The sequence below is a fragment of the Python bivittatus genome, unplaced genomic scaffold (genome assembly GCF_059951505.1).
Source record: "Python bivittatus isolate LINGU-HERP-01145 unplaced genomic scaffold, Pbiv_v1 ctg000080_np1212, whole genome shotgun sequence".
NCBI classification, from domain to species: domain Eukaryota; kingdom Metazoa; phylum Chordata; class Lepidosauria; order Squamata; family Pythonidae; genus Python; species Python bivittatus.
This window is the reverse complement of record NW_028277035.1, coordinates 6,183,617-6,208,244: the sequence shown is the minus strand read 5'-3', so window position 1 is coordinate 6,208,244 and position 24,628 is coordinate 6,183,617. Positions and strand designations below refer to the sequence as shown.

The 24,628-nt window shown below is 37.7% G+C and overlaps 1 protein-coding gene across 2 annotated transcripts in view; it reads right to left on the bottom strand.

Annotated features, from left to right (window-relative positions):
• GLP2R (glucagon like peptide 2 receptor) overlaps positions 1-24,628 on the bottom strand; it is a 38,694-nt gene that overhangs the window by 3,422 nt on the left and 10,644 nt on the right. For both annotated transcript variants that reach the window (XM_088133436.1, XM_007429523.4), the window contains exons 2-11: positions 21,647-21,737; positions 14,899-15,003; positions 13,430-13,551; positions 11,553-11,659; positions 7,784-7,958; positions 7,051-7,210; positions 6,381-6,441; positions 4,291-4,360; positions 2,736-2,824; positions 1,533-1,671 (exon numbers count right to left, since the gene is read on the bottom strand). In XM_088133436.1, coding sequence (XP_087989562.1) covers positions 1,533-1,671; positions 2,736-2,824; positions 4,291-4,360; positions 6,381-6,441; positions 7,051-7,210; positions 7,784-7,958; positions 11,553-11,659; positions 13,430-13,551; positions 14,899-15,003; positions 21,647-21,737 — 1,119 coding nt within the window. The remainder of the gene's footprint in view (positions 1-1,532; positions 1,672-2,735; positions 2,825-4,290; positions 4,361-6,380; positions 6,442-7,050; positions 7,211-7,783; positions 7,959-11,552; positions 11,660-13,429; positions 13,552-14,898; positions 15,004-21,646; positions 21,738-24,628) is intronic.

Genomic DNA, 24,628 nt, shown 5'->3' with positions numbered 1-24,628 from the left:
AGCAAATTAGATTTGAGGAAAATTTGCCAAAGTACAATTTAACTTGGAGTTTACATAATCAGAGAATCCTATTCCTAAAAATCACCTGAAACATGAGCCATCAAGCTGCCAAATTGAACATTAATGCAACTAACTTCTTCTTTGCCTCTTAACAATCATGTGATAAGGGTTCCAACCTGTATCCATACCCAGTAATCTGCTTAAATTTACTTTGAATGTTTTGTTAGAGGAAGTGTCTGGCTTGCCGTTTTAAGTCACTATGGCTGGTTCCAATAAAATATATAATTTTCCCCTAATCAGAGTTTTTCACTTTAGACTGTGCAGCAAAGACTGTAGTCTAAAGTTTAGGGCAAATTACATTTATGTCTGTAGAATTAACTCTTTTAGAATGCTGCTGTGGAATCTTGAAAGGTGAGCATTAAATTTAACAAGTTTTCCAAAAGATAAGTTCATTCTGCTGCCCCATTTATTATGTACATATTTTAAAATTAATGTTAAATCTATTACTAAATTTTCAGAACTACCCATATCGGACTGATATAAATCTAATTTTCTTGCATGGAGTTTCTGGCTGTTGGTTGGAATGCATGGACTTCTAAGACTCAAATAGGCAGATTTAAGAAGCCTGGAAAGTGATACATTGCTTCCAGCAAACATTGAGTTGACTTCAAATGCCTCGTTCTTTGGGGCTAACAGTCTCCAAGAAAATTTAAAACATGTTTTAGTATTATATAATCAACAGACTGTAAAATATGTTCAGGTCTATTATATTTGTAGATTAGGACAGAAAAATAGGGTAACAACTGTCTTGAGAATGTTGTTCCTAATAACTAAAAGTTCTTCACTGAATTGTTTTAATTGAACTAAGTCTCCAATAGCAATCAAGTTAAATTTAACAGAAAGAAAAACATAAATATAAATAAGGCTAAGACAAATACTACATGTGTGATTTTTCTTCAGGAGATTTTTATTCTTATTTGGTAGCAATGACAAACTAGGGTTTTTTGTTGTGTTTTTTTTTTGTAAGTAGCAAAGATTCTGTTTATTGAAGATATTGCTAATTAAGAATTATCATTATATCTATTAGCCATATCTGTTCCTCTAACTTGTGAGGAAAAATAGAAAATTAGACTATCTCTGTATTATCTATCTCTGTATCTGTAACAAGGTAAATATGACAATAAATGAATTTGGCAACCACTCCTATACTTAAAGATTGTTTGGAGAAGTTCTAGCAAATAATTGACATGACAGTACTGAAAAATCATATTAGGGTTGGAAAGAATTCCAGACAAACAATTTTATGAGATGCTAGTATTTTTATGGTATGCTAGGTATTGTTTATTTAGTAGTAGACGTTTAATGTTTATATCAAGTCCTGTTTTAAAAATATGTTTTTAAGTTACATTTTAAAGATTTCTTTATTGTGTACTTTATCTATGATAATGAGATATTGATTTTTTTCTCATCTGCAGTCTGTGGAGTTGGTATTAAATTTGTTTAACCCACCTCCACCACAGTCCCAAACTTACATGGAAGGAGCCGATGGTCAGTTGGATGAAAGTTTTGATATGCCTGGAGAATTCATCAACATGATCATCCATGATGAAAGTAAAAACAATCTCATGAATTCCAAGTAAAGGTATTAACACAAGGGTTGACCTTGCCAATCTTAAAATGAAAACAATCATCAACATGAATTAAATCCTTGAAACAAAACTCAACAAGAAATACATAATGGAATTTGACAGCCAGTTCCTTGAGGCATTGATTTGGGATTAGCTTTAAATTAGGATGTCAATGAGCTTTAAGCATTCTCGTGCTAATCCTATACTAAGGCTGCAGCCTTGTGATCCTTGGAACAATGTCTTAGTGACTGTAGGACCAATTTATTTCTCCCTTCCAAGGTCAGAGACAGAGCTTTGATCTTGGAGAAGGAATCTGACATTAGACCCCAAAACTGGGGCTTTGCAATATTTGGAAAAATCTAAACTTGGAAAGTTCTCCAAAGGAACCTAGTGAGGCTTGAAGGAAGGAAGAGAAGGGGCTTGGGGAGTAAATACATTTCCCTTCAGGCAATGGGAAGAATTTGTTTCTGTTTTAAAATACCCAAAACAAAGAAGAGTGAATATGGTTCTTCTATTTCTATCCTGATGACATACAGGCGGTATAGGTTTAGTGGCATACTCCAGGATTAGAATATTCCTACTTTTCCTTAGGGCTGTTTCTTAATCCTTGTACTTTACAGTTTCTATTTTAACCTTCTTCCTGACATATATTTACCAAGTTATGTACATTTTGTAATTGTGGATTTATTTGAACTTGGAGAACGAATCTGACATTTATTGCATCCTGCATCCTGCATTCTGTTCAAAGTTGTGAGAATCCATAACTTCCTATCCCAAACAAACCAAAACATGATTGATGGAGCATATTGTCTCATTTTTTTCTTTAAAATTAATATCCATTTTATTGCGATTTCAGTTACTTTAAAAGTGTCACATTCTCCTTGCAGAAACAGCAAAGATTCTTGTGGACTTTTAAAGACAAATGCATTTCGCAAGGTATAAATCTTTGTAGATTATTATTTACATTATCTGGTGAATTAAATGTCGGGCAAATATATATTATAATGTTGGACAAATTTTTTGACTCCCATATGGCTGGGAGTCAAAACTATCTATGTGTGTGTTTTTAAAGAATGGTGCAGAAAATTATGGGAAAATAATACATACCTGAATTTATAGTCACGAAAGGTCATTTGCTGGGCTTTAAGTTTGGAAAGTAACAGTTTCAGAATGTTCAGGAAAATGCAGAAGTTAACCTTAGAAAACACACATCAGGGTTGGTTTCTCCAAATACAATGAATGTTGTTCTACATAATCACTTCCAATAGGGATTTCCTAAGGGCAAGACAACTGCGAGAAACACCCTTCACACTGCCATTTATCCTTTTAATGTACTGTATAGAGACACTGCTTTCAGGTATTTCCTATCAAATGTTGTTGCTCTGCCCTGCATTTAATTTTGAAAGGTCCAAGCTTACTAAAAGTAATTAGAGTTGGGTGGAGGAAAGAGGGTAGAAGTGGACAAAACAGAAGAGAAAAATACTGAGGTTTAGCAGTAGTGGCTAAGTGGCTGCTACAGGAGAAATATACACACAAAATATTCTTAAACATCAGGGGTTTTCAAATGTTGTGGTGCCCCCAAAATAATAAAAGCACATGTATGACTTCTCCTACTGACTGATGATGATAGTAATTACTGGACACAGATCCCACTGCTGTTTGGCAACTTTGGGCTTCTGTTAAGGAGTAATTATAACTTTACTTTGAAATAAGGTATCATATTTTCAAATTTCAGTCTTTTGAACTACATACCTACAACATAAAAATGGATGGCAAGACAACAGAAATTCTCCATGCCCTTCTTACTGGGAACAGATGTGCCTTTCAACATTGGAAAGGCAACTGTATGTGGACTGAAGACCTGATGTTATTTGTGATTTGTAAATGAGTTGTTTCTAGATGTTGGACTCCAACTCACAGTTTGAAAGCTGTTGTACATCACTGATTCGATTGTTAATCACAACATACAGTGCAGTCTTTCCCAACCCAGGGTACCCCTAATAGATCAGATTACAACGCCCAACCATCCTTTTCCTTCTGCTACCATTACAGCTCATTGAATTCTGTAAATTATTTAAGGTGCATTTTTTGTATTGTCGAAGGCTTTCATGGCCGGCATACGATGGCTGGTGTGGGTCTTCCGGGCTGTGTGGCCGTGTTCTGGAAGTTTTGTTTCCTAACGTTTCGCCAGCACCTGTGACCGGCATCTTCAGAGTGCAGGAGCACAGACAGGAGCAGTTCTCTCTGTGCACCAGGGTGATGTGGCCCTTTTGTGGGTATTTATAGAGATCTGAGGGGGGTGGGGAAAGGGGGACTTGGGGGTGGGGGGCTTGGGTTAGCAGCCACTCAGTAACCCAAGCCCCCCCCACCCCCCCAAGTCCCCCCTTTCCCCACCCCCCTCAGATCTCTATAAATACCCACAAAAGGGTCACATCACCCTGGGCACAGAGAGAACTGCTCCTGTCTGTGCTCCTGCACTCTGAAGATGCTGGTCACAGGTGCTGGCGAAATGTTAGGAAACAAAACTTCCAGAACATGGCCACACAGCCCGGAAGACCTGCATTTTTTGTCTTTGCCTATCTACTAAAATATAGGGAAATGAAAGCAATATTATATTAGACTCTCTGTAGAATACAATAAGCAATTTTACAATGATCCTTACAACAATGGAAAATAATAGGGGCCCTCGAATGATCCACCAGACTGTCATATTCTCATTTCTTGTCCAGCATCTAGAAAGCAAGTTAAATTTTATTCTGTCATGTAATCACAAATGATAAGCCACAGTTATATTATTATTTAAACAGACTCTATAATTAGAACTGGTGAATTATAGAAGCAGTATCACAAATCATATGAAAAGTTTTAAAAGCTTCAGGGAGGATTCTGGTCCATGCATTTTCTAACAGAGATCCCAGGACTTTTTTTTCCAGCAAGGCCGCTGTTCTATGCAGGATCTCATCCTTCTCATCCCTCCTCCAAGGCCATATTATTTTGTTCTTTAGGAAAATAATCCATTGTAAGGATAATATACTTTTTCTCCCACATGGCCACCAAAGTTTAAAAAGAAACTTAGCACTCCAGCCTTCCTCCTGGGATTCCTTCAGAACTTCTGAAATTGAATTCACTTATTCATTGGAGATGGATGTGAAAATCACCTAGGTTAGAAATGATTCTGAATCTCCAAAGTCTGATTTCAGATTGTGGTAACCATCCATCACTCTTCTGGTGGAAAGGACTTTAGTGTTATGGATCAGAACATCAGAGAAGAAGAGGCAGGAAATCCCTTAAGACTCATCTGCATGGAGCTCTTCAAAATATTCAAAATCCAGCAATGGACTGGCCTCCCTTTCATGAGCATTGTTCATGGCATACTTTTCAATATAAAAAGTAGCATCAGGACATTTATACCACTAGACTTCACAAGGAAGAGGATGTAAATGTATTCTATCTTTAGCACACTTTAGAGCCAAAACTTGCCCTCAATTCTACAATAATTTAGAAAATAAAACTAAACTTGGTAGGAAGCTACAGAGGCTTTGCAAGGAAGGATAATTGGACTGCATACTTTTTTCCACAATCAGCACTAGCAATACTTGATTCCTAACCTCCCCTCTCCTTTTTAGCCTTAAAGAAAAAAACATGTCTCTGATCATCTTGGCTGTAGCAGCCTCCAGTGCAATTTCTTATTTATAATGGGAATGGAGGTTGCTAATGAAGGATTAAGTGAAAATAATGATAACATAATAAAATCTCTGTTCCATTGGGTATTTCTAAACTTTAAGATTCCATGAATGCCTACTTAGAAATAAGCCACATTAACTGCAGTGGAGTCTACTTCGAGATAAAAACAGTACAGAATCGCAACCTTAAATTCTTAGGAAAGGACACAGGTAGGCAATCTTGCTTTTCCAGATGGTGCTGAATTGCAATTCCCCACATTTTTCACCAGTAGCCATATTTCCATGGGATGTTGGGAGTTGTTCACAATAGCTGGGGTGCCAAAGGTCGCCTATCCCTGGAGTCAGTAGTGGTTTAACATTAGGAATTATCTGTGATCTAACAGCCATTGGTTATATTCTTCCCTTCCTTTAAAACACTCAGAATACTATATATCAAGCAAGCTCCCAGTATCGTTCCATTGAAACCAGGCCCACTCAACTTCTACAAGCATCCTTACCATTCACAAGAATGATCTTATCACATTTGGTGTTACAGCCCAACTCTAAATACCAAAATGGCCAAAGCCCAGCTAAGCTGTCATGGGGCTGGATAAATACGTACTGACTGTAAACTCATTGTGTTGCCATTTGTTTAGGATGATCACAGCCTAAGGTAGCTTTGTGTCAGTATCATATGCATCTTTGCAATCTGATTTCCATTTGGACACGATGAAACTCTCTGTCATTTCTTGCCTTTCCCTCTTTTCTGAGCTTTTTGGGGGCTCCTCTTTCCATCTGGAGCAGGCCATAGAAGTAATTTGGGCTTCATCCTAATCCTTCTAGCTAGCGTCTTTTTAAAAGTTAAAATTATGCCTTTAATCAAGAATAGGTTATTAAAACATTTGTTTAGGAGGTTGCAAAATTGACCTTATTGCCTGGCAATGCAGCCTCCACAACAAATGATTATTGTCCATATTTCGTCTAAACATTCTGGGAAAATAAACAAAAGGCTTCACTTTCTATTGGCACAAAATAGGCATGAAAAGACACAATGAAGCAAATTAAGGGAGCATTTAAGACAGTAACTTACCCTTCATGCTCCAATTGGTATTTTATTATTCCCCAAGGAGTTACAAACAAAACTGGAAAACCTGAAAGGAAAAGCAGAGGTGGATACTGTGGCATGACAGTGCTTAATATAGTTTCTGAGGGTATAGAGTCCTTTGAGTTAAACTCAGTTCTTCTAGTTTGCTTGGTTGACTATTGCCTTCTAATTTTTTTTTCACCTTCACAGTCTAATATATATAACTAAATCAATATACCAAGGATAGCTAATATGTAGGGATGGTGGATTATCACTGATTATGTGAATAAAGGAAAGGCTAATGATCTCAATAACTTTGCTTCCTCACAGCTTATTCCTTGTAAAAACCTGCTTTTTTTCACTCAACAAATATGTTCATAGATATTTGCCTTCTGGTTTGTGGGTGCTTTGAAAGTCTCCAAGCAAATAATGGCAGCAGCAAACTTCAAGAACTGCATCTTCCTAATAATTTGATGTAAAAATCAAGAGCAAGTTTAGGTTCCTTGATCAGGTGGTGACTGAAATCTTCTCAACAGCAGGAACAGTGGTAATAAACAGAAGATTCATTTTGACCCATTCCATCTGAATAGCTGAACAAATCATAAAACTGACTGAAAGAGAGAAACCTATCCATTTATAAATCAAGTCCTCCTCCTTGAAAAAAAGTCAAGCTTACCCCATCCAATGAAGATGTATCTCAGCAGCTGATGTCTCTCAGACAGCACAGTAGCTACTAATAACCGATAGAGGTAAATTCCTTCCACTAAAAGCCAGTAAAAATTTGCTCCAACAACATAATGCATGAAAAGAGGAGCCATCCTGCATAAAGCTAGCTTCTGCAAAGGTGAAACAAAAAGAATTATTAACGACACTGTACAGAATCCCAATAGGGATTAACCTATTTTGGCCTTTATTGGCTGCAAGTATACATGTTACTTATTTCAAGGTCATGGAGCAAAGAATTGCTATGATTAAGCAGATGTATCAAAACTGGATTCAGAAGTTTAGTGTTTGAGCTTTGTTTGTCTCCACCCCCACCCCCACCCCACTTCTTTTTATAACTGTTTGCCTTGTTTTTGGATATCATGCTTTAATTTGTTAGTTTTTCGGGGGTTCACAGAACAGTAGTCCATAAATGTTATAAATAGATAAAAACTATTTATCTAATGTGCTTCCTGACTTTCCATTTGTATATCAATGATTGTTGTTTAAAAATAGGCACTTGTCCTCAGAGGTGGTAAGCAACAGATGAGCATCATATACATAAATACTGTGAATGAATTTAGTCAGAAAGAGAGTTCCTGCAAGTTTTACTGCTACTGAATTTAGAAATGCATGTAGGGAAAACAGGCATCACTCTTGCTACTTCAGTCACTTAATATTAACACTGAGAGTGCCTGCTGCAGTACCTCTGGACTCAGGGAAGAAATCCATCCCTTTTCATCAGCTGGCTTTTCTGACTCTAAAGAAAGAAATTCGTAAGTACTGTGTGTTATGCAGTCTTTTATGAGAACTCCTGCAGCTCGTAGGATAAACGAAGCAAAGAGATTCATATGGATGTAGTTTCTCGTGCAATGCAATTTCCTGAAGGGGAAGAGAAGCAAAATCTGTAAGAATATACCAAAGTTAGCTATAGCCTTATCTGAATAGCAATGTGTTCCTTTCCTGCCATGAGTGAGAAATTATATTCTTTGGGGATGAGGGTGGCTTGGCCATGAAGAGTTCCACCAGACTGTTTTCTTAGCTAGTTGTGTGGCATATGAAACTGTATATGATGTTACGCAGATGTCTGCTGAAAGAGCAAATTCCTGGCATTTGTCTTGTGCCACACTGGACAGAGCTCCACTGCATTTGGAGTACGAGCTTTCATTCCCCCTATGTTGTGTTCTCCCAACGTAACCAGTTCCCAGTTGCTGCACAAATTCACTTCTGTTCAAAGGTTCCATTGCAAAAAAATAATCCCACAGTACACTGTTCACCCCAGTGATCAGATCTTGACAGGATGTACTCAGATGCCCACAATCCTGCCCCTGCCTGCTCAAACTTTCTTCCATTGCAATCCCCTCTTGTCTGCTTCCAATGCAGCAGGAGTTGTGAGTGTGCACACATTTTTAAGGGGAAAAAAATAAGCATTGGAGAAAGGTAGAAGAGAACTCAATTCCATGGCATATTTTTATTATTTTATTATGCCACACCTGTACAAAGTTTTCTCATATTTTACCCAATTGTTCATCAAGATCACATTCTCATTCATATTGGTCTTCAGCAGATCAGTTGAAATCATGACATGGGGAACCATCTTTTCATACAAGTGCACGTGAATCCTGCACAGCATTCTTTGTATCTGATATATAACTGGTCTGAGCATAGCAAATATATTGTCGTCTTCAACTCTTAGCCAACTGAACTGGGAATGAGCGGAAACCAAGACCAAAAGTTTTCCCAAATAATTAGTTAAATGCTAAGGGCTTAGAAGCATTATGGTTTCCTTGTAGTTTTCCTGCACACATAGCCCTATTTGGGTCTTCCAGTTGGTTAGAAACTCTTTGATTTTCCCAATATTGTAGCAATAATTTTCATACAAAAGCCAGTTTGATGTAGTGATTAAAGGCACCAGGCTGGAAGCCAGGAGACTGTGAGTTCTAGTCCTGCCTTAGGCATGAAGCCAGTTGGTTGACCTTGGGCCAGTCTCTCTCTCCCATCCCTAGGAAGAAGGCAAGGGCAAACCACTTCTGAAAATATTGCCAAGACCACTGCAGGGACTTGTCTAGGCAGCCACCTGAAATCAAGATTGGCTGAGAGGCACCAAGACAAACCAAGCCCCATATGGAACTATAAAGATTTCTTCTAATTTTCCCCTGTTCTTTCTGTTTCTGTTCTCCATAGAGACCATAGGGTTCATTACATTAGGAGACCTCTCATTAAAGTCTTTGCTACAGCTTTATCTTGTGTCAGCTTATTAATGTTATTGAATTGTGAGCCTATTATTACTTCCACACATTCTCTATTGATATGGTGTGGCATCCTTCAAACACAACCTGAATCTGGTAGCCTGGATGACTTCCCATGTTGCTTTGATGACTTTGTAAAACCTTCTCAACACATTAAAGTACACTGTAATATTTAACATGGTCACACTTCATTTTTTAAAATAATGTTCCTGCCATCAAGTAAGCATATTGAACCTTCTAGGCAAATTTCTGCAGGTTATTCTAGTTTCTCAAGCTCAGCAGTTGATGTATTTCATTGCTTTTATGTGTGAACATAAAATCATACAATGCAAATTACTATGGAATTGAACCAAGTACATGAGGTCCAGGACATTTTTCATGGTCAGTTATAATTCTGTTCAGTCAAAATGATTTATCTGAGCAGAATTTGTCCTCTCCCCTCCTTTCACTATAATTCATACTGTTCTATTCTTGGTAGTAAAATTTCAGTTGTAATTTAAGAATCCTGTTATTCTATTTACATATGGATTTATCTGACAATCTTCCTTCTTGAACTTGCTGTAAGGTTTTTCTCTAGAGTTCTTTGCATTTAAAGTGTCACTGAGAATAACTGGTAACCAAGCTGACCTGGGTAAGACTACTCCATTCTAGCTCATCAAACTTTAGAATATGTCTGGCTGGCTTGCTAGATATTTGTTTATAATAGCAATCATCTTTTGTCTTATGTAATATAACTCTCAGCAACTGTTTTCAGGAATTAAAGCCTTTTATGCCAATTAGCATTTGTGTACTTGATCAACTGTTTCTTCAATGGCAAGTTCCACTGGCATCCTTCTAAAGCTCATTGTCCAATCTGTTTTCAAAGTATTCATAAACAGTAGCTGATTTGATGAAAAGTAGGACATTTTTTTTAAATGTACCATGGATAAAAGCAACAGTAGTAGATTCTGCCCTATGCATAACTCTGGGGAATTAAAGTTTGTAAGAATTCAAGGTGCAATTTCCAACTCCCTTCTTTCAATACTTAAATAGAATTTAATAGAATAATCATCCAATTAATGTATGATATCTGAAATGAAGACATCGTAATGTTGCTTTGTCACATAACCATGTTCAATCTATGTGCACACTTTTATATATATTGATTCACCTTATAATTTTGTATTCGTTTGCAGGAATATCCTTTTAGGTTCTGATAATTTCTTCAGCCTCTGGTAGCTTCCACATCTAACTTGATTTCTTGACTCATCTGAGAAATCCATTCTATCATATGCAGAGTTCAACCATCAGCTTGTGCAAACACTATAGTTCAATTGTTGGCCTTCTACTGTATGTTGCAGCACCTGCCCTCTGGACTTAGTTTTCCCCTGAACCTGCCATCCTTTAAATGGGTCTTGGAGACCTGGCTCCTTCCCCTGATGCTGGGTTAGGAAGTATGTGCCCTGGTGGGAATGTTGTTAATGCTGGATTTATGAGTCCCTGGGTTATCACCTTCTTTTCATTTTTATTGCATTTGATCTGTTCTTAATTTATAAGTGGCTCAGTGTGATTATGAGTTGGGTGGTCTATAAATTTTAATTATAAATAGATAACTAAAAGATAGATGGATGGATGGATGGATGGAGTGATCCCTCAGCAATTCCTTTGACTTCAATATTGATTCTCTATAGCTGGACATCCAAACTAGTCACAGGTGTCACAGTCCTCCTTGAGGAAGGATTATTCAATTCTAATCCAAGTACTGCAGGCCAAAACTACTTTTTTGGGTGATGGGGTAAGATGTATTTCAATTATTTTCAGTAATTGATGTTATTGATAGTCACTGAGACCAATCATTTTACTAAGGTCATGAGATATTAAAAATACATATTTTTTCATCCTTCAAGTTAAATCTATAATTTTGTGGTTCATTCCTGTCATACTTCCTAATTTCCTCCTGCAAGGGCCCCTTGCCTCTTTTTCCTTTGGTAATATCTAATTTGGCCATTGTAGAAGGACATTTTTTTTTTTTTACTTCTTTGGATATTTGATAGTCTGTGACCAAGAGAAATCCTTTGAGGTCTGATGTCATCCCTTTCTCCATTCTAACATGTGCCACAATACGTATGTATTATGCCATGTACCATAATGCATAATTGAGGTGGTGCATAAATCAAATAAATAAAATATTCTACTGAATAGTTTACACAGACCATATTCTACTGAAAAAGAAAATGTTTTTACTGACCTAAATAACAGCAGTATGAATAGTGCTAAGACAAGGAAAACAAGAGAAATAGAATATCCCACAGTAGAAAGTTTTTCGAACACACCAAACAAAGTAAGTTCTTCTTCCTGGAAACAGCAAAGAAACAACATAGTTAATGTAGTCAAGTCTTCCTGGGGGAGATAGATCCATAAATATCGGATATATATGTCTGCTTCCCAATACAGCTACTGCTATGTTGACACAAACAGTTGACTGCAAAATTTTAGGCACCCCTGATCAAACTATATGAGTGAGAACAGTCACCCTTTTCATCTCTCATTTAGATTACTGTAATTCACTCTACATGGAGCTTCCCTTGAAGACCGCTCAGAAATTTCAACTGTGATACCTCTGGTTTATTATCTGTGTTGTAAATCACTTGGAGTCCACCTAGACTGAGGCAGTGTATATATTTTACTTTGTCTCTCTACCTTTTTTAATTCATGGGCTTCTCTCCCAATAGGATTTAAAAAAAAAAAAATTATCAGAGATGTCATGTTCAGAAACAAACCTGATTGCCTAATGTTACAAACAAGCAAGGAGGTAAATATTCCATGCCATATTTATTAACTTAGAGAAGCACTTAGCAGCCAGTATTTGAAACAGAATGTTAAATTTGATTATTGCCTCTCCAATGAGAGCCTTATGTGCTCCAATTGCCAGGCCAGGAGAAACTCAAAAGCAGCAGCTAGTAGCAGTCAATCAATCTTTATGATGGTCCAAGACCACTACAACTGTAAGTTAAAACAACCCAAGTATAATCCAAAAATATAACAACATTATAACGGTTTAATGCATGGTGTTTCTATTAACAAAGCTGAAGATGATGTCGTTTTATGGCTAAGGCACAAAACCTAGCAATTAAAAAGGTGATTCAGGACACCCGTCATTTAAGAAAACTTTGGGATGGCTAGGCAGACTTTCCATTCAAGGGCAAATTAACTGAAAATGCAGTTCCACGTATAATTTATGCCTTAGAAAAGCATATTCTAGGGTTTCAGGTTCAGCAGAGGAACAAGGACTTTGTTTAAGTACTAGAGGCGTTCCATTATATCTGCCATCCATAACTGCAGAGGAGAAGGCATTAAAACCTGCTCTGCAAAAAATCTGTAGTGGGCAGTAAGGATTATGGTGTGGCGACTGAAAGAAAATGTCTCTATCGTAAAAAAGCAATATATTCTTTGGGTATGTGTGTGACTGTATCTGGGTCTGTGTAAGAGAAATCTGATTATATTGTTTTATTAGCAAAAGTTCCATTCTGTATTGACTTTCCCTCTTGCTTTACATAGGACCATTGTGGAAAATAGGTCATATGTGCTACCTAATCAATATGCAGGTTCCTGAGTGTTTTAAAAACTGTACGCATCTCACTTCTGCCTATATTTTGTACCTGCTAGCTAGAACATTGTTAAAACTATACTCCTGAACGGTTCTTGTGAAAGTTCACTACAACGCAGGGTTCTTTTGGGTACTTGGAACAATCCCACACAGTATGCAGATTCTCAAAGGAGGCTGTATGGTAGACAAGGAAACCAAATCAAATGTGAAACCTTGCTGAGTGTACTTAGGGCATGCCCCTCTGATCGGTTTGATGTGTTCTCCGTGCTTCCTTTGAATAAACTCTGCAGTCTGGAATCCCAAAGCCCAGAGGGAGAGGGTACTCCCTTAAGCCCCCAACCTGAATCATGCTGACCCTCACTGCTAAACAAATGCTACCCATTTTCATGCTGGGTAAGTTGCATCGCGGATGAATTGCAATCACAGTAGCAAATGAGATACTCAGTAGGTCAGAAAAGGATTTCCAGAGAAGATTAAATAGTCAATGTGTTCCTCCCTTAAAAGATAACCCTGCTCACTTTTACTTTGAAGTTATTGTCCTCAAGGCATTCTGAACGGTTACTCCAAATCTCTGTTGTGTTTTCAATCCTTTGCCAAATCCCTTGGTCCAAGCAGACTCTGTATACTTTCCTTGCACTTCCTAAAAGTAAACAGACACAAGCTCAAAAGTCAAGCCACACATTTCATTTTTCAGACATGGTTTATTGCTGTCACCCTTTCATTGCATGCCTGGAAAGCCCAGAAAAAAGGAGACTTGGCTTAGTGTAGGCAGCTCTTTGCAATGTCTGTTTATTTGGGAGGTAACTGTAGAAAGCTTAATATTTATCAGTGGATTAACACTGTCAAATTTGCTTAATTCCCTATTTTTAAATATTTTTAAAGTTTAAACCCATGGGATAAGGCTGCATTTCTTTAAATAGCTTTTAATATCTTTTTTGTGCTTTAAATGAATTGCACTTGAGGTTACCAAGCAATAGTTAATTCAACATAATTAGGGACTTTCTCTCTTGGAAATAGACCTCTGATCAAGTGGGTCTCTCCATCTCCACTTTCTTTTGATGTAATGTCCTTGCATCTCTTAAGGTATCCATCCTTCCTCAATTTCAAATGTATCTCTTTCCTAAGCCCAGCTGAACGTGAACAGTTCTCCCAAAAAAACAATTATATTTGAAGATATATGAACATTTTCTCTGGGGGGCTTGGTTTTTAGATTGTTTCATATTGTTTCCATCAGTTGATGTTGCAATCATTTTGTGATGAACATGCTTGTATAAACACAGCCGACCGATCTTTCATTTAGCCAACATAAGCCTTAGTAGTTCTGTTACTGATGTTCCTTTTGACTAGAAATAAAAATGTGAACATATATCAATCCTATACTCTGCTTCTTCGGGGTGGGATGTCTTCCCATTTGGCCTTGTTGTATATTAGCTTATCTCCTAAGAAAATCATGCCAGATTTGCAATGTTAAGCATACGGAACTACTTGGTGGAAAGAACTTTGCACTGGTATAGATATGCCAATAAATTAACAGAATGCCAGATCTCTTGTTTGCACTGGCTAAGAATTAACACAATCTCTCCTGTCACAAGAGATATGGATGTGGAACTTCCAGAGATTGTTGAATTCCACCCACTTAAACTAGCATGACTAGTGGTGAAGGATAATGGGGGCCACAGTTAGCACATCTGGAAAGTCAGTGCCCCATCCTTAATCTATGGGCTTGGATGTTCAGCTTTAGGGACTGTTGCAAATGTAGGAGGGTAATCAAGTTTCAGATCTTAGTATCACTGCTTCTCTACTTGTCACACTCTGTACTGATTGTAGCAGAATCAGACTGTGATTTAGATATTTCTCCAAAAGCTACCAGACACTATTAGTACAGAAAAACTTCATTTTAGGTCATGGCATACCCAATATAAAACTCTAAAAGGGAAGAGAAATAGCATAGTGGATTACAATTGGGCAATTTCCAAGTTTGCATTACCACTTTTTAGCCACGGTAAATAAAATGGACAAGCAACGGAGACATTTCCTGGTGGTGAATGAGGCCAGCAAACAAACTGATCAAAACTTCCATTACAATATATTCCTGTGAGGAAGAAGGAGAGAGAGAATACATTTTAAGGTTAACTAAAGGTTACCAGTCATTGATCACCAAGGAATGCAGTACGTCTAAACTAAGCTGCACAGAAATTACATTAGCAATATGTAACTTTGTATATTTGGTACTGTAGTGTTTACATAAAATTACTATTTGTAACTAAGTTACCTTTCTGAAAACAAGTTAATATGCTAACCATAAGTAGTATTTTAAGTGCACTAGGAAGCCAACCTGTTTTTCTTTCGTTTTTGAAAACCAAACAGATATCACTGAGACCAGCCGATTTTTAAATGAAGCCATCTCACTTTTTATTTCTTTATTGCAGACTTACTCTGCTGCTGTTTTCTACACGTAACACTATGCCATCTTGCCAACCAGCATGGTTGGCTGAGATTCCAGGTAGATAGAAATGGTGATTTAGTTTGGGACACTCAGCTTATTAAACCAACAACGAACAATCAAACTAAGTACAAACTGGCAGATTGTGATTTTGACGAAATAATCGAATTTAGCAGGAGTGGAAGCGTAAATATAAAATAAATTTCCAGCCCCCAATTTTTGCTTTTCCTCTCTTTATCTTCTCTTTATCCTTTTTTTCTCTTTATATACATTTTGAATGTTACATTAAAAAAAATATATGTATGCACTTTTTGTTTTGTTTTTCATTTTCAGAATTTGTTTTGCCACACACTAAAAGGAAGTACATTATGGTGAGCCAGAGAAAATAAATCAAATTGATCTCAAGAGGCCAAAGGGTTAGTCAGAAAGTTTAGAAATGAGTAACAACCTGCATTCAGAAAAGGTAGATAGATAATATTTCAGCTACTTATTGTCTTGGCCAGGTTACAACATCTTGTTATATGTCAACAAGATATAAAGATGAGCGAGAGGAAACAAAGAGAGAAATTAGTAAATGGTTCAAAACGTGAAAGCAGCACCGACAGCTCGTGAGCTACCTCTGTAAAAACCTGTATAGAGTAAGCAAAATCTGCCTCAAAAGGAGCTTGAATTCTGGCAATTGCATTGCCCTCCTTTTAGCAATGGGATAGCGCTTCTCTAGTGCCTTCTTTCTGGGTGTATTTTTAAGTCTACAGCCATGAGATTTTCTAGTAGTCTCTCATCCAAATACTAACCAGCTCCAACACTGTTTAGTTTGTTTTCCCCAAGTTCAGCAAAGGTCACTATCTAAGTGATTGATTGATTGATTGATTGATTGATTGATTATGTGCCATCAAGTCATTTTCGGCTCCTAGCAACCACATAGACAGATTTTCCCCAGGATGGTCTATCCCTTACCTGCTCTTTCAAGTCTCCCAACAGTGCACTCATTGTCACTATAACTGAATCTATCTACCTGGCTGCTGGCCTTCTTCTTCTTCTCTTTCCTTCCATTTCCCAGCATTACAGCCTTTTCCAGAGAGCTGGGTTTTCTAAATAAGTAGGCTGGTTTATTTTCCCATTTTATCAGGAGTATTATCTAACCAGGTAGGTTTGGTTCATGCCAATGGGTCCTTAAGTTCTTCCTCTTCCTCTGGGCTGGGCTCATCTCCCCACTCTCACTGCCTAGGCCCCTACAGGCTCCCTCCTCTATAGCCACGACTGCTGTTAGTGCATGCACTACTGTGGCTTGCAAACAAGGCTAGTTTAGTTCTCTGCTAGGCAAGATGCAGGATGAAAGTTCAGCAGGCCAGCCAAGCTGGAGAAGGAGGAGACACCAGAAGGCTGAATAAAGAGGTCCCCTGGATTGGGACCCAGGCACAGTACTGCCAGCTAAGGAAGTCCAGGGTGCAAGAAAGAAACAGTCTTTCTTGGGGCTCTTCTGAAGGGAAGTAATGCAATGGATTTTGGATTCACACAGACTAAGGTATATTTATTTTTTATTTATTTATTTATTTTTATTTTATTGGATTTCTCCGCCTCCCATCTCACCCACAATAGGGGACTCTGGGCGACTATATATGGCTTTGTGAACCCAGCCAAATGTGGTTTATTCAATAAGTCTTAGTTATCCATATCGGTACATCTTGATTAACTACTTTGATATTTCTTATATCAAACGGTTTTAAAAGTAAAGAAGTTATAGTCAGAATCAGAACATTGTCTAATTTAGATAACACCCATACATTTTATTAAAAATAGAAAGAATAGCAACTTTCCTAAGACCACTTGATTGAAATTATATTTGAACCAATCATTCTTTGGCTGACACTCCAGCTTGTGTACAACATACCAATTGCATCACTTTGTTGGCTGGGAAGTCAACAAATCTGGACTGGACCCAGATTTAGGCATGTGCAGCGGGGCCAATAGAAACAAAGCCAGTGTGGTATAGTGGTGAAGGTGTTGGACTAAGACTGAAGAGATTCAAGTTCAAGTCCTCCCTCGGCCATAGAAGCTCACTGGAGGACTTCATTCCAGTCACTCTCTCAGCTTCAAAGACCTCCCAGGGTGCTTGTTGTGAGATAGTGGGAGCACTGTGTTCCTCCAGGAAGTAATGGATGTAAATCTAACAGAAATGAAGACAAGACTACACTCTATCTATGGCACCCTTTCCATCTGCAGCAACGGAAGCCCAGGGGACCCTTCTGAATGGTGCAGGCTGTGAGGCAGGAGACTGACAAAGAAGAATCTCACCTTTAGAAGCCAGTCAGAAACCCTTTTGATCTGGGTTTGATTTAATCTCTCTCTCTGAAATATTGGGGATGGGATGCGAAGTATATCAACAGCTCAGAAGGCTAAGAAACCAAGAGTGGAGAAGAGTGAAACAGTAAAATAGGAATCTAGAGAATGGAAAGGTGAAGTACCTCCCAGGGCATATCAGCCCTGCCAGGTTATTCTGATGTCAGGACAGGCCAGCAACTCACTTACTTCAAATGCAATCTCTGCGTGTGTTTTCCTGCTGCTTCATGTTCAAAGTATTGTTTTCCTGCCTCTGTTGACTTATTTTTTAAAAAAGCAGAAAAGTCGGTAGCTCAGAGAAAGAAAAATAGTAATTTGGGGAAAAAAATCTGTAGTTTTTGAATCTATTTTTTCTGTTATTCAAAAAAAGCAGAGAAAATACAAGAAAGGGTTTTTTATTTTAAAGCTAATTGTTGTGCCTGCATATATGTACATTTTGATGCTTTAATTTTGTATATATAAATTGAATTGAACTTTGCATACACGCACACATAAAACCATGTATGCCCAGCATGTGTATTTAGTTTTTCATAGGAAGGAAAGCAATAGGCAATTGTTTTCCTGGAACATAAAAGTGGAAGGGGACATCAGCAGGGGAATTGTCCAAGGAGAAGACATTGTAAACTGTGGTCTGGACTGAATACTTTGCAAACAGTTGCCAAAGCATTTCAGTCTGAACAGGATTTTCCTAATTATCTTAGAGCCATGAGCATAAGACAGGAGCAGCTGAAGGATGTAGGGCAGACATCCCTTAAGAAACAGTGTAAAAGTTATATCTATATCTAATGTTTATTAAGAATTTTGATTATAATAGTAAAATCTAATACAAAAAGAAAGAAAGAAAGAAAGAAAGAAAGAAAGAAAGAAAGAAAGAAAGAAAGAAAGAAAGAAAAGGGAATAGAGAGAAGGAGTAAAAAGTACAGGAAAAAAAGAAAGAAAAAAGAGAAGAAAAGGAAAAGTAAGAATATAATAAAAAAAAGAAAGATATAAAGAAATGACTTCCAAATTTCATCACAAGAAGTATAAACAAATTTAGTAACTCTTCATCCTCTCTGAAGTTACAAACATTTATCTCTTCATCCCATATCCCACTTCTTATCTATTAACAAATCCATAAAGCATAATCTTTTCAGCCCTGGTGTCAGCAGAAAGTCCATAAAGGGTAGCCAGAAGTAATATATAGCTTATTTTAATCTTGATCAAATAAACCAACTTTATATTCCTTCCTCTTACTTCTAACAGTCTTAATCTTTAGTTAATTCAAACATTATTGTTGGATTTGATTTCTCTTCATTTCTTCTTTGTCCCATTGCACAATGTTCTTCAAGGTTTTAACAAGGCTCCTTTGTAAATCCAGTAGGAAAAAATTATCCAGGTCACTCTCTTGGTTTATCATTTGTATTTCCCTTTTAAATTTTAAAACCTTAGCCAATTTCTTTTGTAGATCCAGTGAAACATCCTTCTCCAAATCATTCTCTTGGCCTGTCTGTTGTAAATCCACTTTCAATACCATCTCCATCTTGTCAGGTAAAATTTGTTCTGACATTTCCTTGATAACATCTTTTGGACATAGTCTATCCATAGAAGCAGCTATCATTACTGACATTGTTGATATTATGGCTACTATTTTCTGATTCCATTCTTCAAAAGTCTCCTTCAGTATTTTTATTGTTAGAATGTTTTCACCATTTTGCAGGCCTGTATATCTTTCCTCTACCTAAAATCTTTAGTCTCCTCTAGTATCCAGTTTTTGAAATCATGAAATTCTTTATCTATGTCTTGTAAAAACTAAAACAGGATCTATTTTCCACAAGAAGCTTCTTGTACTTTATAATTAATTCCAAAATCTTATTGTAAAAGTTTCAATATTCTAATTTTATTTGGACCCTTAGTCCATTTATAACTTTCTAGGATCAAAATCTTATTTAGCTTTTTGCCATTTATTTCGGATTCTTTAAATTCTTAAGCTTATTATTAAAATTTCCTTTCGTTCAGGATTAAAAGCAGACTCACCTGGCATTTTCAAACTTGTTATTCCAAAGATCTCTAATAGCTTAGAAATAGTTAATGAGCAATTTCCAAAAGAGATTAGAAAGTGAGGTTTGCGAACTTAGCGTCCTTTAAAAGTCTCTGCTGAGATTGCAAGCAAGATGGCTAATCCCATTGTCTCCCAGTGCTTAAACCTGCAGAAAACCACTGTCCTGCAGTCTCCTCGGGGGAATCTCAACCTCTCCTTATCTGGAGAGGTTCCAAGGAACCGGTCTACTCACCAGTTCCTTGGTCTTTGCTGCAGTTGTTGGTTCTGCTTTTGCAGAGCTGTCTTCAGTTTGCCATACCTCCCCCAGAAGTCCCAGTATAGAAGATGCATTTAGTGGAAGAAAAGAGGGTGTGTGCAGGATCTCAAACAGGCTTCTGATTCACAATATAAAGAAGACAAAGCAACGAGTGCAGGATAATAATGGATAATAATGGATAATAATGGATAATAAGAACAAAATAATGGAAGTGTAGAATGGAAGTGACATAGAATCAAATAAAGCAATGGGCAAGTTAAAAAATGTACTAGTGGAAATGTTCACATATTTTTTAGAGAGCATTTCACTACATGAGATCCATCTGCTACCCTGCACTCAATCTTTTGCTATATTTCCAAATCCTGGCTGGTTTGAAGATATTTATGATGATACTGGAAGTCCTTATTTTAGGTGACAATGTTTAACTGGATGGACAGGAGATGCCCACTGACTGAAAAGGAGTGAAAAGTTAAAGAACTTTGATGTCTGAAGAACTACAGAATGATGTGGCAATTCTAATTCAGATTAGTGATTTGAGGAAAACTTGAGATCATTCGGAGGTCACAGAGAGGATTGGTTTAAAACTGAACCGAAGGAAAAACTATTCATTCAAGCCAACTCATAAAACGTGTCAGAAAAGCCAGCTTGTAAACTATTCCAAGATTCTGTCTGCTGTCTCAGTAACACAGGGTTTGTCATGCTCCCCACATGACATGGTTTAGTTGAAGAGGAAAAACAGGTCAGCCCTGCCCAAGCCTGCTTCAGGAGCAATACGGCCTGAGCTCCTTGACCCCAAGACTATGTTCATTTGCAAGACAGTTACACATAGGAGCACACAAGCTATTGAGCTATAGTTCACCTTATCTGGCAACTTCAGATAGCTTGATCTAATTGATAAAGGGCATTATAATATTACATTATCATGTACCTTGATCCATCTTTTAGGCTACCGACAGCACTGGCTGCTGAAGCTGGCATTTTTACATACAAGACATACTGTATATGCTACAACTGAGCTGTTTCCATTCCATTGCATAGGAAAGCATCTATCAGCCTCATAACAGACTGCTTCCAGTCTTACATCCCTTCCATGTCACTGCCAGATTCACCAGTGATAATAACCACTGGTAGTTTTTTCATGCTTCTGTGATGCTTTGCAATTTGGGCTCATTTTTCCTGCCTTGAACCAGCAACAGCATCTTCTCCTGTTGGTTAATATGGGTCCCCCCCCCCCCGCAAAGCCACCCAACATCAAAACCTCCCCACCCCCCACCCACTTGTTCTTTTCTCTCCATATGTACTTTTGGCAGTGAGGAGAAAAGAAACAAAGAAAAAATTACCCCCACCCAGAGTAGCAAGCTAGGAAGCAATGGGTCAATGGCCGCAGAGTTCCACAATAGCTTTCCTACAAGAGGGGAGAGAAATCCAAGGCACCAGGAGGTGTCAAGGCCGATGTTCCCAGCAAGAGGGAAACCGCTCACCCTGCAGGTGAAGAGGAAAACAACAACAAATCTGTCTTCTCTACATTTGCTCTGGAGTCCCAGCTGAGCTGACTGACTTCTGAAACCCACTGCCTCAATGTGTGGAGACCACTGAAAGCCTGAAGCTCTTACATTCCTATGGTCAGTGTGGCAGTGGAAGATGGATTTCTGCCTTACCCGTGCTGATGGTAGATTCGTTAAGCCTCTTCAAACATGTGTCTTTATACTTAAGCCAGTTAGTTTTGGTTTGCTCAAAATTTCCTTTGACCTGAAAGTAAAGAAAACATATTTAGGACCTGGCATGTCAGGACAGGATCCTGCCAATTGCCTGTTAAAAGAAGTTTTGAGTATCCACAATCACAACCTTCAGTTCTCCGCTATGCTACTGTGAAAAGATTTACCCCTGCAACCTTTGAACAATGAAGCAAGCAGGACATGTTAATTGCCAGCTGCTGAATTTTTGACATACAAGCTTTGCATTTCCCATTAGACACTAGGGCAGCTTATCAAAATGGCTGACTTTTAACATCTGACATGAAACAGAACATTACAGCATGACAGATTGAGACAGCTAAAGTGGAGAGGCTAAGCTTAAATGAGACAGTGTCTGCAGTATTTGCACAGTTCAAACATACCTCTCTTTGCCATCCAATACTCTTTGAGATGACACATTGTCAATATGGCCAGGCAGCTCAAGAGATTAAACTTCTGCTGCCACCTCCGTATCTTCCTCTTTGATTTACCGGCAATGTCATTTCATCCCAACCTTTCTTCAAGGGACTTGTTTGAACACTGTCAATAGGGGGTGGGCATAGGGAAGCTGCTGCTTGTTTTGCACCGTGGTCAACTGGATGTCTCTGAGAAGCCCACAAGTATTAAAGTATATTTCCTGCCCAGAAAACGGAAGTGCAGTAACTGGGACCGGGAACTTTATTGCTAAGTGACGCAGTCATAAGGCGTGACATATGTGACCACACTGACTTACGACAGCAGTTCTGGCAGTCCCAGGTGCCATCATTAAGTGAATCCCACATGGTCTCAGCATTCCACAGTCATGTGATTGCCATTGGTGACCTCCTGCCAGCTTCCCCATTGACTTTGCTTGTTGGAAGCCGGCAATGAAGGCCACAAATGGTGATTATGTGACTGTGGGACGCTGCAATGTTGTAATTGGAAACCGGTTGCTGAGTGCCCAAATCGCAATGGCCACAACTATGAAGACCGGTCATAAGTACCCCTCATTTAGTACCGGCATAACTTCGTACAGTTGCTGAACGAGTGGATGTTAAGCAAGGACTGCCTGTATCGATCAAATTCCAGTTTGGTCATCCAGAGAGGGCCTGTGGAAATTTCCCTTCCCTAGAGAAGTCCACTGGTGGGGCTGAGATGGCAAACCTTCTCTGCAACAGCCACCACCTTATGGAATCTTTCATCCCAGAAGAACGTGCAGCTCCACCTTGCTGCAGTTTCAGAGACAGGTTAAAATAGTCTTATTTCAAAGTGTGCTTTCAGCCCCAGCGGATTGGCTCTGGGTGCCCGTCTTGCCGTTTTACCTTTGCTTTTATGATTTTATTTTTGGGTTTGGACATTGTACTGATTTACTGTTTATTTATTGGGGTTTTCTTTTGGTTGATGTTGTATGCCACCCAGAGTCCTTTCAGAGTGGGATAGTCTATAAATACTAAAAAACAGAATAAATAAAATAAAATACATTCAACTACTCACATTTATATAATGTGGTAAGATGACTGGGGACAAAGTCAAACCAGAAATTAGGCAGGAAACCAGACTCAAACCATGCCAACATTGCAACAAAAATATATTTAAACAGGGAATTACTGCAATTAAGATTAACACAAATTGTGGTTTATTCACTATTCCATTCATATATGATGCTAAAACAACCACAAACAAATCATATTTATGCCTTAGTATGCAGTATGAACCTGCTTATGTTGTGATAGGTAGGTATAGATAATGTTATATTCCATTAATTTATTTTGCCTCTTTTAAATACATCAAAACTGATGTTGGTGACCATCAGCTTTTGGATGCAACAGAATTATGCAGAAAATAAACTTTTAAAACATCCTCAGTATAAATATAATTTTCTAAGTCCTACGAAGCAAGGCAGCCTATGGGAGCTATGTAAATACTAGCTCCTGAAAAAGTAGAATCTCCATTTAGTGTAATAAGGATACACAGAACCATTGAACTAAGTTCTGTATTCTCAGTGGGAGTGACACTACCCCCCAAGGGGGCAAAAATGGTTTTTGGAGGGCAAAAAAAATCTTAGATATTACAATAGTTTGTGGCCCTCCAAAGCTCAACCCTACTCAACAAAATCTTATTTCTTAGTATTTAATTCATTTTGTTGGGTTTCTTGGGTATCACATGAGTAGCATTGACATTGCTGCAACATCGGGTTCATGAAAGATACACCAGATGTATGTAAAGTCAGCAGTACAAAATTACAATGAATAGATAGTTGTGATTGGAGGATTTTCAATTGATTGCCCAATCTCAAAGTCATATTGCAAGAGGTAGCCTGTCGGTGCTTATTGGTTCCCACAGGCTGCCTTATAGATGTTGTTTATTGTGGTCTGAAATGACAAAAATACTTCTTTGTTTTCCAACATCTTGCATGGTTGAAAGTGTTTTTAACTGAGTAAATAATATATTAACAAAGGAAAGACACAGAATTGATACATGTTCAAGAGGAGACATTAGAATTAAACTTACTAACATCATACCGAACATTGAACTTTTAGTTAAAAAACATCAGGCTTGGGAATCCCATTGAATCGTTCTTGGGTATGTAACTTTCTTTTGTAAACCAGTTAATTTAAATGTTATTTTCTCATATCAAGCAAAAGTTAAAAGTTCACTAAAAATTATTTTTAAGAAATTAATTTAATTTTTCAATTGTTTTACTTTTGCTGGAAAAATAAGAGTTTTGAATGATTTGTTTAAAAAATTGATTATGTTGCTATTACTATGTATTTATATAAAGTGCTAATTTGAATATGTAATTTGATACACTACAATTTATATAAGTAAATAAATTACATTACCAAGCAAATACAGTTATAAAGTTAAATTAAAGCTTAATAACTTTTTAATGTTTAACTTTTAACTTAAAATTTTTATTTAGTCATT